At 36.8% G+C, this 16103-nt stretch overlaps 1 protein-coding gene across 1 annotated transcript in view; it reads left to right on the top strand.

The window, feature by feature from the left end:
- The first annotated feature begins 1593 nt into the window (after positions 1-1593).
- The window catches only part of LOC145666906 (uncharacterized), a 43132-nt gene continuing 28622 nt past the window's right edge, over positions 1594-16103 (top strand). Inside the window, exon 1 of the mRNA XM_081734503.1 lies at positions 1594-1824. Within this exon, the coding sequence (XP_081590629.1) occupies positions 1785-1824 (40 nt within the window). The 5' untranslated portion in view covers positions 1594-1784. The remainder of the gene's footprint in view (positions 1825-16103) is intronic.

Raw genomic sequence — 16103 nt, 5'->3', positions numbered from 1 at the left:
AGCATTAAAACAGTCTCACGCTCAAAGAAATATTAGCAATTCAAAGAAGCGTAGCGCATAAATAGGCCAATACTTTAAATGAGGATAATAAAAGTAAATTTTAATTTAGCACTCTAAAAGTACATTTAGAAATACAATTTCTTCCAACATTTCAGTCAGTGTTCGAATTAAACTTTCGAATGAGACGGTGATGTTTATGTATTGTTGCTGTAAATGTAGAAGGCGAAAATTTATCACAGACAGGGATGTTATATTACTTCTGTGATACGAGCCGGACATAAATTTTTACCGAAGGGGAATTTCCCCGGTATTCCCCGTTAATTCGAACTATGATTTTAGTTAGGGGGCTGCAAAAAATTTAGGGGGGGCTGAGCCCGCCCTAGCCCCCCCCTGACTACGGGCCTGACAGAGGACTGTGCAACTCCTTTCATATTTTGAGCAAAGTTACCCCTGAAGTGCAAAGTCTTACGGTATTATTCATTGTTCAAGCTTTGCTTTTAACAGAGTTAAATCTGAATTAAACTACTCGCTGAGCAAAACAATACGTTTATTGTAAAAATATTACAATATTTTTTGAAATGAAAGTATTGTTTTGCTCACCGAGTAGTTTAATTCAATTAAAATCGTGGCTTTTTAAAGATTTGTTCTTTCTGGAGAAAGGGGGGCGGCAAATTGCTAGGGCAGGCCCTGGGGTAGGTGTAAGGCAGAGATGCTAATTATTACTAATGATTTATGCACACACCTCTAGCATCTCTGCAACACCATAATTATACATAGGAAATACTCTTTCCCAAGGGCGCCGAGGGGGCCCGGGTCCCCCCAAAGCTCACGTCGGCCCTCCTATTGTATTTATGAGTTAAAATATTTGTCATAATTTGAGTTCTGTCTTAAAATATTCATATATATACCTTCTGCATCTGAATGCCCCCCCCCCAAATTTACAGAGAAATCGGCGCCCTTGCTCTTTCCTGCCGACAACATATGGTATGCTACAGATAGTTTTAGGGTCACGGTGGCTCAGTGGTAGAGCTTTCACTTCTGCTGCCTGCGGACCTGGGTTCGATCCTAGCTCGGTTTTCTAGGGGTTCTTCCATTTTCTCCCACTTTCTTTATTCCACCGTTTCATTCATTTCTCATCATCACCGTTTCCTTTATCCTAGCGCTCATAACCATGGGTCATAAAGCTTAGAAAGATTTACTACAGGTAGTTTGTAAGTTCACATCTCACATTCTACTCAGTCATCCTCAGCTACTCCAAATAAACTATTGAATACCAACACTTGTTTTCAACGTTTACATAGATAATAATAATATTTATTAATATTATTATTATTAATAATAATAATTGTAGTAGTAGTGGTAGTATTCTCAGCAACAGAAGAAACATCAGAGCGATTTCTTGTAATTTACGTGGGATGTTCATTAAAGATTTCGTCTCACCTAATTTTATTTAACGTAGAATAGTGTAATTTTACACGTGTATTGATAACAGACGTTATCATCCGCCCCAGGACTTTTTCTTATTTCCTGCTACTGGTTACTTGATTGCTCAGTTACTGTGACCTTGAATGTGTAATGCTTTTAAGGGGAAGTACGACTTCCAGAATGCCAAGTTCACTACACCGCAATATCCTGTATGGAAGTGTCTTCTTCAGTTCTCGTGTCACTCGTGCTTTGGATTCTTACTGGAGCAACCTGAAGCTTTTCTTTCTTTTTCATATCTGACACAGCCTTCAACCATCTTCAATTAACGGACACACTCGTTCGCAAATTTAGCCGCCACCATGGTTTGGAGCAGTGAGACAAGTCTGGTTCTATGCTTAAGTAAGTAGCTAGCATATTTAAGCCTACCATTCTTCTGAATTATATTTTGATCGAATTCTTAAGCATATCTGCACCTCAGGTTCCCTTGTTATACAAAATTTGAAGAACAATGCCACTCAATGAACAGAGCACTTTAACGAGAAGAAATTGTTATTTCCTCTGGCCCAGTGGCTAGCACATGAGTCTTTGGTGTACGTTAGCCCGGCTTCGATTCCTGGTGGGAATGCATTGAGAAATTTTGAAACCAATACGGTGATTTATATTCTACCTTAAACTGTTTGCCAACATCTCATATAGCTTCGGTGTCGAAAAGAAACGCTAAACTCCAAGAAAAAAGGGGGTAAAGTGCTAGAGAGAATGGGCCTTATGCAGAGTCGTTCCTAGGTGTGATTGGTGTCATACTAAAGAGTTCGACTAGCATATGTTTCCTGCAATAGTCAGGTCTTTAGTTTGACGCTAATCATACTTCAAAATCACTCTGCATAAGGCCAAATATATTTTAGAAGTATACTAGCAGAATGTCCGTTCTTCGCACGGGGAAAATACGTTTCATTTTAAACCTAAAAGGGTGAATTTAGATTTAAACTGGATCGCAAGTATCACTGCTCATCCTAGGACCTCGAAAATGATGGATTCGATACTAATATCTGTCATTTTCGATTATTTTTAAATATATTCCCCTCCCCTAAAATATATATGCACTGTCAAAGTGAAATGATAAAAACCAAACTTGGCCGGAACTTTATCTATGTTGAAAATTTGATCGAGATCGGTCGGATGATTCAAGAGGTACGAAATCACAAACATAGTGTGACTTTCATATTTTGGTAATCAATGTCGCTTTCCTGCGGTTGAGGCGATCAATTGTTAAAAGTGTGGTTACATGTGCTTTCATCAGTAATCGAACTCTGTACAACGCCCATAGAAATCATGTGTGCTTGGATGCTACTTGGCTACTCATAAGCCTCACCTCTTTAGGTACCGTACATTCTAGCAGTTGTCTAATATGGGCAAACAATACTTCGTCATCTCTTCTATAAACCTGTCAGTGTAGATGACTAAAATAATACTATTTACGGCGTGTAATATGTTATCAAAATTAAGTCTCGGGATGCTGCTTCCAGTATATTTGATGTGTTCATGTTTATCTCTCTGCTATATAGGCTTGTAAAAAAACTCAAAGGTTGTGTTGAGTAGATTTTGAGTTTAACGTCCCTTTCAGCAGCGAAGCTATATGAAACGGGATCTACTCATTAACTGTGGAATCCGAACCACATGAGCTTCCGCCGGGAATCGAACCCGGTCTCCCACGCCAAAGGCGCGTATGCTAACCATTAACTACGAAGGAGCTAAAATTTTTCAACGGGTTATGTCGCTAATTCTTATTACGAATAAAATAAAATGAAGAAAATTTTCTAATTTAATATCCCACGACAATGAACTGTAGGCTAAATGAAACGGGTGATTAATCAAAGTTCATTATTATTATGCAAGGATTGATAGGGTGAGACCATGGAAGGATATTCCGAAAATTCCCAGAAAACCAGAGATTGAACCAAGGAATCCTCACAGCAAAGGTGACTGCTCCACCATACGTACCAAATCTATTGATAACCAATGGTTGTCATCTAAAAATAACCTACCTAAAAGGAGGTAAATCGAATTATTTTTAATGAGAGTAGATTTTTGTCAATAGTATAGTACAATGTCCTTCTCTCTGTTTGTACACATTCGTAGGTAATAGTTTATAGATAGCTGAACCTATTTATTAACCTTTAAAATATTTGTATTTCTGGTGAAGAATAAGGAACTAGAAGCTGTGAAGTCTGGATATTATTCTTTGTATACTTTCTTGCATGGTCTCGTAAAAATAAACACTAACAGGTGTTAAGATAATAATGGTTGAGCTTGGAATTCAGAACATTCATCTCACAACAAGGTCAAAGTCTTAATGACTCACGTTTCACTTTTTCCCATTGCTTTTGTTCCATCCTCAGAAGACAATACGGCTAACATTTACTCTTCTTAATTTTATTGCTGTATGATTACGTCATAGAGACAAGGATAAATTCTTTTTCTACATTCACTATCTATCTTTCGTTTCATAAAAGTTCCTGGTACAGAACATGGTCATCGAGGATGCTTCAAAGGAGTGAGGGGAGTTACAGCTGTAAAAATATAAATAACTGGAATTAAGCATTTTATCCATTTGAAATAAAGCAGCATATAGTCTGTTATCTTGTTCGCACATTCTTTTCAGTTATTATATTTTTATTATATTTAATAGTGGTACTGCTGATCTGGGACATCCGGATCTTGGCCTAGGTATATTCATTCACAAGCAGAAATAATTGTGAAGAATATCGAAAAAATATTGTAGCTTAAATATTGTTACACGTTGGAAAATTATTTTATTGAAAATTTTTGTATTAATTTGTTTCTTCAAGAACAGTGAAATAGGTCGCAAGTTTTTATTAGGTTGGTGCGAATGGAATGTCGACACAGGTAAGTCATTCCTAAAATAAAAAATAAATAAATAAAAGTAAGAAAACTACAATACCTAGTTAATCAAACTAGTCGTCGTTGTTGATAGCTTTTGTGGCGACAGAAGTCGGTAGTCTGAGATGCGAAGAATTCATCAATCGCACATTACACCGCCCGATTGTCAGCAAACGTCTTTCCTCCCAAGAAGTGATGCCGGAAGAGGTAGAAGTCAGTGGGAGAGATATCGTAGAAATACGATGGGTGAGGAAGGGTTCGATACTGCGATTCATTGAGAGTCTGCACTCAGTGCCGTGCCGTGAAAAATCAGCGCCCTGGGCGAGAGTATAAGACGGCGTCCCCATACACATATTCCAAGTATGTTTCCTTTTTTCTACCGAATTTTGCGTCCTCCTACTTCGGCGCAAGGGACCGTCGCCCCGCTCGCCCCTTTCCCCACGGCACGGTACTGTCTGCATTGTCCTTTGCACGACAGGCGGGCAAAAAAGTGTCGATCAATATGACAATACTATGTCTATTGCCCATTGGTGGATATTTGGGGACAAGTTTGCAGCGCATTTCATAGAATTCGATCTTCATTCATAATTTCGACTTGCTTAAGAAATAATCGCAGGTCATCCTCCCCCATACCAACAACAACACCTTCTGTAGGTACAAAGATGGTTTAGGAAACAGTCTTGGACATTGACCATGGTCTAATCATTGCCCTGACTGTTCACAACATCATAGCAGATCCATTTTTCGTCTGAAGTCCGACGCAGGACATTTTCCCAGTTATGCCTTACACTCAGAGAACAGTAGATATCAAGACAGTGATTCCTGTGGGCCGGTATAAACTCATGAAATGAAATCTTTCAGTTTTACGTCCTACGATTATACCATGTGGGCTAAAGGAGACGGCGATGATGAGTATGAACGAAATGGTGAAATGAAGAAACTGGGAATCTCGAGAGAATCCACGCACACCGTGTTTGTCCACCACGAAACTCACTTTGCCCGAGTTGAAGTCGAACCTGGTCTCTACCCACCTCTACCTCTACCACTCTACCACTCTACCACTGAGTCACCGCGGCACCCAAGTGTAAATTCATGTGACATCCATGAGTCTAATTTTTTGACCTTGCTGATTTACAGAGTCGCCGAAGGACAGAGGTATGATGTAATGCCTAATTCGTCCGCAACAACACGAATGCTTTTCTGAGGGCCTATTTCCATGGTATTCCTGAGGAGTTAAACCGAATATGATGTTTTTCGGCGTCCTTAAAGCTCAAATTGCAATCCTGTGTCACCAAAACGAAATTTGGCAAACCAACGGTGAATGGTGGATTTATTCGTCATTCCTGGTCCAAATGCACTGTTAATATTTTTTGTGGTTTGCTGCGCAGAATGTCCTAATTCGAATTCATCAAAACAAATCAATTCCAATTGTATTCTCCATGGTGCTCTTTCATACACTCCTGTTCAACAACCACTACTTCCTGACTGTCTGGATACCTCAGCCTATTTGCTGGACCAATACAAAGCTTCTAACATTAGACGTGTAATTACAGCCTATCTCTGTATCCTATTGTTGAAATAGGTTTCCCACCAGGCATTAGTTAGACATTTTATTCACACCAACCTAATATTTAAACGGTATCGCATCGTAATTTGCTACACAAAATCATAGAGCGCAATTGAAAAATTGGTAGCAAAATGCTATTCATCTATCATTGAAGTTATCTACTTTTGTGACGAAAGCATCATAGCACTGTCCCCCCTTCATGTTAGAAGAGTTCTTTTTTTGAGCTCACATTTTGTTGTGATAAACTTTATTCTCTATTCGAATATCCGAAACTTTCCTTTACCTCTTAGGTTCTCGTACGTACCAATCCATATGCATCACACATACAAGGGCCTTATAATTGACAACGTCAGAAATGTGATTAGTAACTAAAACACGGGACTTCAGTAGTATCTCCTTTTCAGCTCTTCTGTTGTTTGAAACTCTGGTAAGGATTTCATAAATGATACAACTACATTCTATTTTACATTGGCCCAGAAATATTCTTTTGTTACGTTCTTTTATTTTTCATTAAAATGACGTGAAAAAGTAGTGTTCGGTTTACAACATTAAAGAAAAAAAAACTGATCAGGAAACATTTAACTTAATAGAATTGGCAAATAAATACTTCTGTGAAATTAGGATATTGCGTGTTTTATCATTTGACAGCACTACAGTTTCAGCATTTAGTAAAAGTCCCCATATGGCCACATTCGAAATCAACTATCATTTTAGCAATTTCTAGTATGATAAAAGTTTTTGTTGTGCTAGATATCTCTAGCAAAGTGCAAAGGAGTTCTTAAAATATTATTTTGATTTCACAAATAGATAAAGGTGAAAGTAAACGTCTTATACTTTGCAGTAAAAACAGAATTTCTTGATTAAAAAAAGGGGGGAAAAAAGGCAGCAAAAGCATTAACTTTTGCTAAAGCCATATTCCATAGTGCTGAATAGACATTCAGTGATTTTTACAAAAATGCAAAAAGTTTAAGCTTAATTTCTGCACTGATCATCTCAATATAACGTTAACATGTTACACGACTAAAAAGTAAATCAAAGGTACGGATCCCCCGCACCCATTTTATGATTCACGATGGATTTTTCAATGGAAATATTTCTCATTTTATAGAGTTTATTCAGGGAATATTTTTTGCTGATATGTGTTAGCCCGTCACGTATGAGGGATGACGTCCTTCGGCTGTCACACTACCTCGGGAATTGGAGAAGAAGAAAGGAATGGGGAAGGAAGAAAACGGCCTGGGGCCATTATGTTAGGTTCCATCCGGCATTTGCCTGGTACGAATGAGGAAAAACTATGTGTGGCCTGAAAAAAATTTTTTTACACCTTTTCGATGAAGTGTCCTCACTAGAAATCGAACTTGGGACCGCTTCAACTACGCTACAAAGAACCACTACAGCCGTTTTCGAGACAACTGGTAGAAAAGAAATGAAACGTATTGAATTAATGCAATAATTGAATTATGAATAGATTTGACGAAAGTATTTTCAAGTTGATTTCTTTTTCTTTCTTTCTTTTTTTTTTAATTGTGTCTTCTGTAAACTTGGCCTTATTTTTGGGTGTAGCGGGAAATAAGAAAGCCACCTGAGGAATTCCATAGAATCAATACATTTGAAATTTGTAGGTGCTATGGATGTAGGTAGGTAGGTAGGAATGTAGGTGCCATGAAAACTGTAAAACCTTTGAAATCTTGAATTCGATTCTTTTTTCACAGTTACAAAACTCTACTCCTGCTGTTGCTTAAAAATAACAATGTAAGAATGTAAACTGTCGTTCATTGATTTGCGTTCCTTTGTTCGTTGATTTATGTTTACGTCCTTTGTAAGGAGAGAGGCCTATCTACGACGAAACCTACACTTTAAAGTGGAATCTGAACTCTTGTAGGGCCTGATTAATTCTCACCGGAAATCGAATTCAGGACCTCTTGCATCAAAAACAGGCGCTCTAGCCATTAGACCAACGGATTTTCACGCTTCATGTGTTGTTTCTTGGGATAAATAAAATATTAAACAATGTTTTAAGACAGAAGTTACACTTTATACCTAACTTGCATTACTTAGGGAAATCATTTCCAACTGAATGCCCTGTGACGTCACAGTTTGGTTCTCTCTGCTCTGTTTAAGGGGAAGAAGCTCGGAGATAACCTAGCGTTGACAAAAGACAGTGGTGACAGGGAAACTAGAACATCGATAGCGTAATCAATGGCTTTCGAGGTACACTACTCGTGAATGCATTAATGAATGCACTTGCACTGGTATCACTTGCACTTCTACGTCATCCCTACTCCCACGTTTCCTCATTGTATTTCTCTGTTTTTCTCAGGTTGTAAAATCGGGATCCTACGTCAAACTGTTTCGAGTTGGAAATGACTGATCTATTGCAATAGACAAAGAATGACACTATTTAGGCCACGTCTAGTTGATCCACAGATGATGTGGATCCACAATGTCTTGCTTTCGGCAGAACTATAGGGATCGTAAGGAGTCGTAAAGCTTGAACTACATCTACAGATTTTACCACCAATTAGAATGCAAAGATGTGTTCTGGCCGTCAATCCCTATCCATGAAATTTTGTCAGTGTCGTGTCTTACGCTATATGGAAAATCTCCTGAAAGTACAATGTTATCGGGTGACCGCTAAGTTTCGTTTCGCTAATTTGTTGTTGTTTTATATGTTAGCAGTCTTTGTTGTACGTGATCGCATAATTGTTCCTCTTCATGTAATAGTTATTTAAGTTCTTTTCTTTTGTTTCCCGTTCGCCATGTCATCAAAGTTTGACAACATTTGTTGGTGTACGTCTACTGCTTGGCGTTTCCTCAAGTGTGCATTCAGAAGGCGGTTCCACGAATCGTACATACCGAAATTTACTGATGTGTCACACGTAAAAGAAAACTTTGCTATAATTGGTGCAGAGTCCAGGCTTCGCGAATCGTTGCGACCACTCTATGGTTAGAGACACCGTTTTCGTCGTTTGAAGGCTCTTCGAGTTCCAGAAAGAGAAAAATTCCGGTGTAAAGAACGACGCTATCTGCTCGTTCTGTATTGCGTCTGTTTAGCCACACACGTTTACCACATAGCAACGTCGCGTCCAGCCTTCATTTCATTCATCTATCTTACAATAGTCAGGATATTTAGTTCCAATCTACAGAGGCTGGGCGAATGACTTTGTCGCTTTAGAACGACGGCAGAACGGAATGCTGGCTGTTTTCACCATGTATTGAACCCGGGATATCATATTAGTAGATAGATGTTTTTTGCCTACGCTAAAGATCCTCTAATTTGAATAAATTATATACTTACATTAAAACAAGTAGCAGTGTCCCGTGTACACCACACGAGGAGTTTGGTTTGAATGGCGTGATATATTCTCAATTAATATTGAAACCGAAAATTATAGTAGTAGATTTTTGCCACTTCCGGTTTTAATAAGGAAATTAGACGGGAAATGGAATGCATTTTTGGACGCTTAGTTGATTGCGGAAAACCGTTTCTCTTTATCTATTTCTCTTTAGAGTCATCACCGTTAAAACCGGAAGTAGTTGATTTTTGCCACTTCCAATTTTAATAAAAAGGTTAGAATAAGAAGGAATATACTCTTCGGACGCTTAAGTAATTGCAGGAAAAACACTTCTAGCTATCTGTTACAGTTTTTACTCTAGGGATCAACATTAAAACCGGGAGTTGTTTTATGTCGGCCATTTCCGTTTTTAGTAGAGGGATTAAAAGAGAGATGGAATGAATTCTTGGAGCACTTAATTGATTCAAAAAGCAGCTTCTCGCTACCTATTACAGTTTCTATACTATGGCGACCAATATTAAAGTCTTTACAACGCTAAATCGTTTTTTAAAAATCCTTCTCGTTATCTCTGATTGTTTTTACATTGACTTCTAGTAGATTTCTTGCACTTCCAGTTTTAATAAAGAGTTAACCATGAAGGTGGAATCTGTTCTTGGGACGCTTACTTCATTGCAGGAAACCACTTGTCCTCGCTATCACTGATGTTTTTAGTGATCAACCTAAATATCGGAAATGGTTGATTTCCACCACTTCTAGTCTGTATATCACCTTTATTAACCATGAGCGCTCAAAGAAAATTTTCTAGGGGTGGGCTCAAATGCCTGGTTGCTATATTAAGTTCGGTATTTTTTATTTGTATTAAGAAAATCTTAAGAAATTTAATAGATTTTTCGTGAGCCAGAGGGGGGGGGGGCTCGAGCCCCACCCTGCCCTCCCCTTCGAGCACCCAAGTTATCAACTACTTTTCACCTTGTACAGTATATCTTGATCAAAATTGGTGTTGATCGATCAAATAGCTCTTGAGATTTTTTTTATCTCCCGAACGGACGGATGGACGGATATATGGACATGTTATATTGGAGTTTTGGTAAACCAAATTCCTTATAAGTGTCCTCTGTTAATTACTATAACATGACTTTTTTTCTTATAAATTTAAATATTTGACCAAGTTGAAGCTCGGAGGGAACAATTTACAGTTTATATCAACTAAAGTTAAAATAACGTAGAAGGAAATGGAAAAAGTCAGCTAAAGTGTTACTAAACTTCCTTTTCTGTTTTTGCATTCTGAGACTGAGGGAAACTTAAAAAAATAGTCAGAACTGTCGTCCATCGAACTGACTCATTGATTAGAGTTTAGCGTCCAAATTCAATACCTAAATTATATGAAACGAGGTCATCTGTATAACTTCGGATTCAAGCCACTACTACTTAGATTTCTGCGTTAGACAGACAAGCATTACCACCACAGATCAAACCTTGGACCACGTACACAGAAAGCACGCGCGTTAGCCTGTTAGCCACGAAAAAGTATGACCAAACACCAGATTCGAACCCAAGACCTCCAGACTCACAGCAAGACTGTGAGTCAGTTCCTGTTGTAAGCCAAACCTCCCTAATTAAGTCATACAAATCGACTCACCACTAATGTAAGAATTTTCGATCTGTGTTTACGATTTTTGACATCGAATTTCGGACCTTACAGCGACTCAAACTTACAAATAAAATAATAATAAGTGCTTCCGGGCTATGTTCTTTTGCTGATATTTGCCTAAAAACAATTTGTGTTACATAAACTGAGAATACACATCCTAAACAGTAAGAAAAGTATTTTTAAGAGGTGCGTATTAATCATAACCTTATATTTTGCGACTCACTGGCCATTCATTTATTAAATTAGATTTTTTTTTTTTTAACTAAGTAGGAATCTCAGCGTAAAACGTATGTTTCATATTTAAATCTACAATTTTAATATTTACAATCTGTTTGATATAGACAGGCGACAGTCCCACTGTATTTATGAGTGGGCTCTTAGGACTCGTGTGAACAATTGCAGATTTTAGGGAGGACAACAATGGCGGATCTAGCCCGGAGCCGGGGGGCCTAGCACTCCCTTCTAATTTTTTGAGTGAGAAAAATAATTTAGCTATTATTTTATATATTTTTTGAAGTTATTAGTAATCATAGTCTAAGTTCTGGCTGATCCCTCTAGTTTTTACCTTTTAGATTCGCCTCTGGAGGACAGATTTTAAGGGTCAAATTGTTATCAAGTGTTACCACGGACATTTTCCACTTCTCCTCCTTTGTCCGCTCGTCACATCATGTTAGTGTAAATGACTAACATATTTATATTCTCAAAAGCTCCAAAATAGCAAACTTTGTGTCTTTATGTCCAATCCGTTCGCAAGGACGAAATAGAAATAATAGAATTTTCTTCCTTTACTGGCATTTTCGGAATTCGTGCAAATGAATGGAATATTTCCATCGATTGAGGAATTTCCCGATTTCATGTTGAGTAGGCTACCTTTAAGTTCAGCGGTTAATATTAAATATGTGATAATAATAATAATAATAATAATAATAATAATAATAATAATAATAATAATAATAATAATAATAATAATATAACTATATCCTTCTCCCTGCGGAGTGAAATTTTCATTCCGAGATTGTGGAAACCTGAATCAAGGAATGACTCAAAGGATTTCGATCCCCAGTTTAGTGTCTTTTCTTTCTCTTTTTTCGAGATGGTGACTTTCAGTGTAGACCTAAAATTCATATATAAATGTGTTAGTAATGAAATTTCCCTCGTCCTTACCACCTTTCGGACTGGAATTTACAGAATTCGTCCAAGTGAATATCGGTAGGCCTATTCGTGTTTTGTGTAATAAGGAACCCTTCATATCAAAGGGTAAAGTATTGCTCCTAGATGTTCAGCAATCCAAAAGAAACACGTAATAATGGTTATTTACCGTTCTCCTTTGTTCTCCCTTTCCTTGTGTTGCTTTTAGATTGTGTTAATTAATGAAAGAATAAGAGCCTGCACACTTCGTACTGCAGGAGAGCCGAACGAAAGAGCCATATAGGCTGCCATACATAAAGGAGTGTATGTTAGAAGTAGGATTGCCTTCGAGAGAGAGCTGAGGCTATCTCGTCTCAAAAGTGATGTCTGGTCTCGGAAAGTATGTATTCCTATAGAAAGAGCTCTTCTTGTCTCAGAAAGTATATGTTTTCTATAGAAAGAGCTCTTCTCGCCTCAGAGTGTGTTTTTTCTATAGGAAGAGCTCTTCTCGTCTTGTATTTGTCCACGAAAGTTCTGTCTCTTTTCGTCTCGTCTTATAACCAACTACAATTACGAGGGACTCTCTTTTTTTAGTTCTCGAAGTAGGAGATGCGAACCGATCATTCTGTTTCACCTGCTGAATTGCACTGACACAGAAGTTGAAACCTTACACAGTTATAGATAGATTCTAAACACACATCTAATCTTGTTAATTTTATTCTTAATGTTAATGGAAGAGGTAATCGGTGATCTAGTGGGAAGTGCGCAGGTCTTTCTCTCACGAAGCCTCGGGTTCGATTCCTGTTGGGAGAACATAAAACGAATTAACAGTGGTTCAGATCCAGTTTTAAGCTGTAGATCTTGTCCTATATAACCTCGCTACATTAAATACAAATCAGCCAAAGAAATGGTACAATGAAAAGTTAATTTAATATAGATTTGTCTTTATTTGAATGTACGTCAGTATTGGTAAAAGAGGTCATGATTAATCAGATAAGAATCACAAATAAAGCAGATAAATATCAGTACTTTCATTCTGTCGTTCTTGTAAATTATTCATTGTAGCTTTGGAAAATTCAAGATTACTAATAAAACTCCAACTGACCAAAGAATTATATATATTTTAAGGTTATATATTTGTGTTACAGTTTCGGCTATGAAGCATAGCCTTCCTCAAACACATGCAGTTCTTATATGAAATTAAGACTGCTTCCTGGTTCTATTGTCCGAGGTGGTTAAATTTATTTTTATTTTCTGTTTTGTGCAGCAGACCTTAAAATTAGCAAGACAAGAAAATGCTTCTATATACAGTATATAAATAACTCGCATTTCTATATATTCTTGACCTCTTGCGCGGTTATGAATACTTTCTCTAGACATAATTACATCAGACACACAAGGTCACAATTTCGCAATAATAAAACAAAACAAATATTTTGTCATGTGGCAACTTTGATTGACACAGTAAATATTATCTGAAAGTTACATTTTATTATTACATTCTGTGCTCTTACTTCGTTGATGTATACATAATATTATATTTCCATGATGTCTTAAGAGTTTTTGCAAAATATAATAATAATAATAATAATAATAATAATAATAATAATAATAATAATAATAATAATAATAATAATAATAATAATAATAATAATAACAATAATAATAAAGTACTTTTGTGTATCTCAAAAATATGATAATGAAAGGCAAAGAAGAAAAGAAATATAGACATTTACGTGTAAAGAAACTACAGTGTAGTTTTAACGTTATCACTCCACAGAATGTCTTTGCTAGTATCTGGTTTTGAATATATTTTTATGGGGTTTTTACTGCAGTACTGAATCCGAAATGACGTCAAGAAGCAGGAGATTAACATTACGCACTCCACGAAGTGAATCTTCATTTTTATAGCAGAAATATAGTATGCTAATTTCCTGACTTAGTTGTAACCAAATGCTACTCGAACTTGATACACCTCTGGTGCGTGGGGTCTCTGGTTTCATCCCCGTTCACGCCAAGTAAACTTTGTGGTGGACAAACACCGTGTGGGGGTTTTTCTCGGGGTTCTCCCATTTTATTCATTCCATCATTTCATTTATTTGTCATCACCGCCTCGTTTAGCCTACACGGCATAATCGTGGGACGTAAAACTGAAATATTTTATTTAAGTTTTACGAACTCGGTATAATTTTAGTACGTCCTAAACCGAATACTTCTTGCGCAATTTTAATGAATAATGAAGGAATGCAACAAAATGAATGTTTCTGGGCCAATGCTGTGAAACAACTAGATGTGTCATTACGAACTTGCCACAGCAGAAAATACACATCAGAAGAAATTATAGATGATATGAGAAGATAAAAGGGCAAATAAGGAGATATCGCAAAAGTTCCGTGTTTTTGCTTGTGATCTATTTAGATTCCGGAAATAAGCTGGAAATGTACATCTTGAAACTTGATTGAAGCGTTATATTTCTAGTTAAAATAAAGTTTCACAGTGCAGATGGCCTGGATTTTCAAAGAGATTCGGTTCTTTAAAATACGTGTCAAAGCATGTTAGATTTATTTATTCATTCACTACAGTATTTAATATATTAACTGTAGTTAATAAAGTTATGCAATATGTATCAATAATAATTGTTTTATGTGAAGTATTAGATGCATCAAAGTAGGGTCAAGATGCCGAATATCGGATGGTTTCCCAATATCGGATATCTAAAAATATTCCATGTAAGGTGCTGCCGCTTAGCGGCCGTTGTCATAACTGCACACCAATCGGCGGGTCATTAGACTTCTGAGTTACGATAATTTATCTTTCGCAAAATGTTTATTTGTGTGGTAAAGTGTTTTGTGATTTTGACATTGTAAAATATTTCTATTGCTGCAGTTTATTGCATTATGTCGTTTATAAAGGTAACCAAATCATATTCATACTATACTTGTAATATAGGCTAAGAAGAGTACTTTTAAATTACATGATGTTTTGGTAGTTCATTTCTGTTTACGTGATGTATATACCGGTAGTTGAAAATTGCCACACGATCAACGTTGCCAAATATCGGATAGTACAGAGGTTCCAAATATCGGATATCAGATATTAGGGAATGGTCATTCTTCGATTACTACAGATGACAGAAATCGCTCGAAGAAAGAAGTGGGATCTTGAGTCTATACTCCAGGCTATTGCTGCAACGCAGATACTATGAGCAAGCGTTCTTCCAAACAAAAGAATCATACATGAAATGTCTTCTTCAGCCGATTCATTAAGTTCTCTTCTCTCAACCGATGAGGAAGATAGTGCGGATGATGAATTTGTGTTTTGTTCACAGCCTTATAAACTTGTCAAAGGTGGTGAACGATGGATACGATGTATCTAGTATCTTAAATGGACATGAGCTATGTAAAGGTATTGATCCAAAAACATAGATATCCTTTGTTTGTGATTTTTGCCAGGAATTTAACTTCTTGGTCGATCCTACTACAAATGAGTAGAACAACGTTTAGTTACAAATAAATCTACATTATTAGGAAGTAGCCTCTTTTGTTGAACAATGTTTAAGTACTACCAGAAAATCTACATATTTAGAAAGTTGTTTGTTTGATAGAACAATGTTTAATTAAAAGTAAATCTACATGTTAAAAACGTTTACGACTTTGTAGAACAATATTTAGTTAAGATAAATTTACATTTATAAATATATAGAAAGTAGTCTTTTTGTAGAACAACGTTTAGTTAAATCTATATGCAGAGGCGAACTGGGAGTACAAGGGCCCACCCGGAGAATGATGCTTAAGAGCCTTGATGAATACCGAGTTGGTCTGGAGTCTGGACTGCCCTTTTAGGAATAAACCCTTAAGCTGGAGACTTGGGTGGTTGAACCCCCGCCCCCGTGTATGCGTATCTATAGCCAAGTATTATTTCGCTTTCTTTATTTTCTACAGTCTGAAAATCTTTGCAATGAATCGTACATGTCTCTTCAAAGCAGAGACTATTTATATTGAAAGAAATCTGAATATGATACGATTCCATCTTCAAAATTATGAGGAATTTAATTTTCATGAATGGTACAGTACATGCAAATGAGTGAATAAATTATAATAAACTTAATTTTTATCGCGTAAAATAGTAGTCTATCTTT

Source organism: Thermobia domestica, chromosome 1, assembly GCF_964235325.1.
Source record: "Thermobia domestica chromosome 1, izTheDome1.hap1.1, whole genome shotgun sequence".
In the NCBI taxonomy this organism is placed as follows: domain Eukaryota; kingdom Metazoa; phylum Arthropoda; class Insecta; order Zygentoma; family Lepismatidae; genus Thermobia; species Thermobia domestica.
The sequence above is the reverse complement of the archived record's forward strand: the minus strand, read 5'-3'. Positions and strand labels throughout refer to the sequence as shown.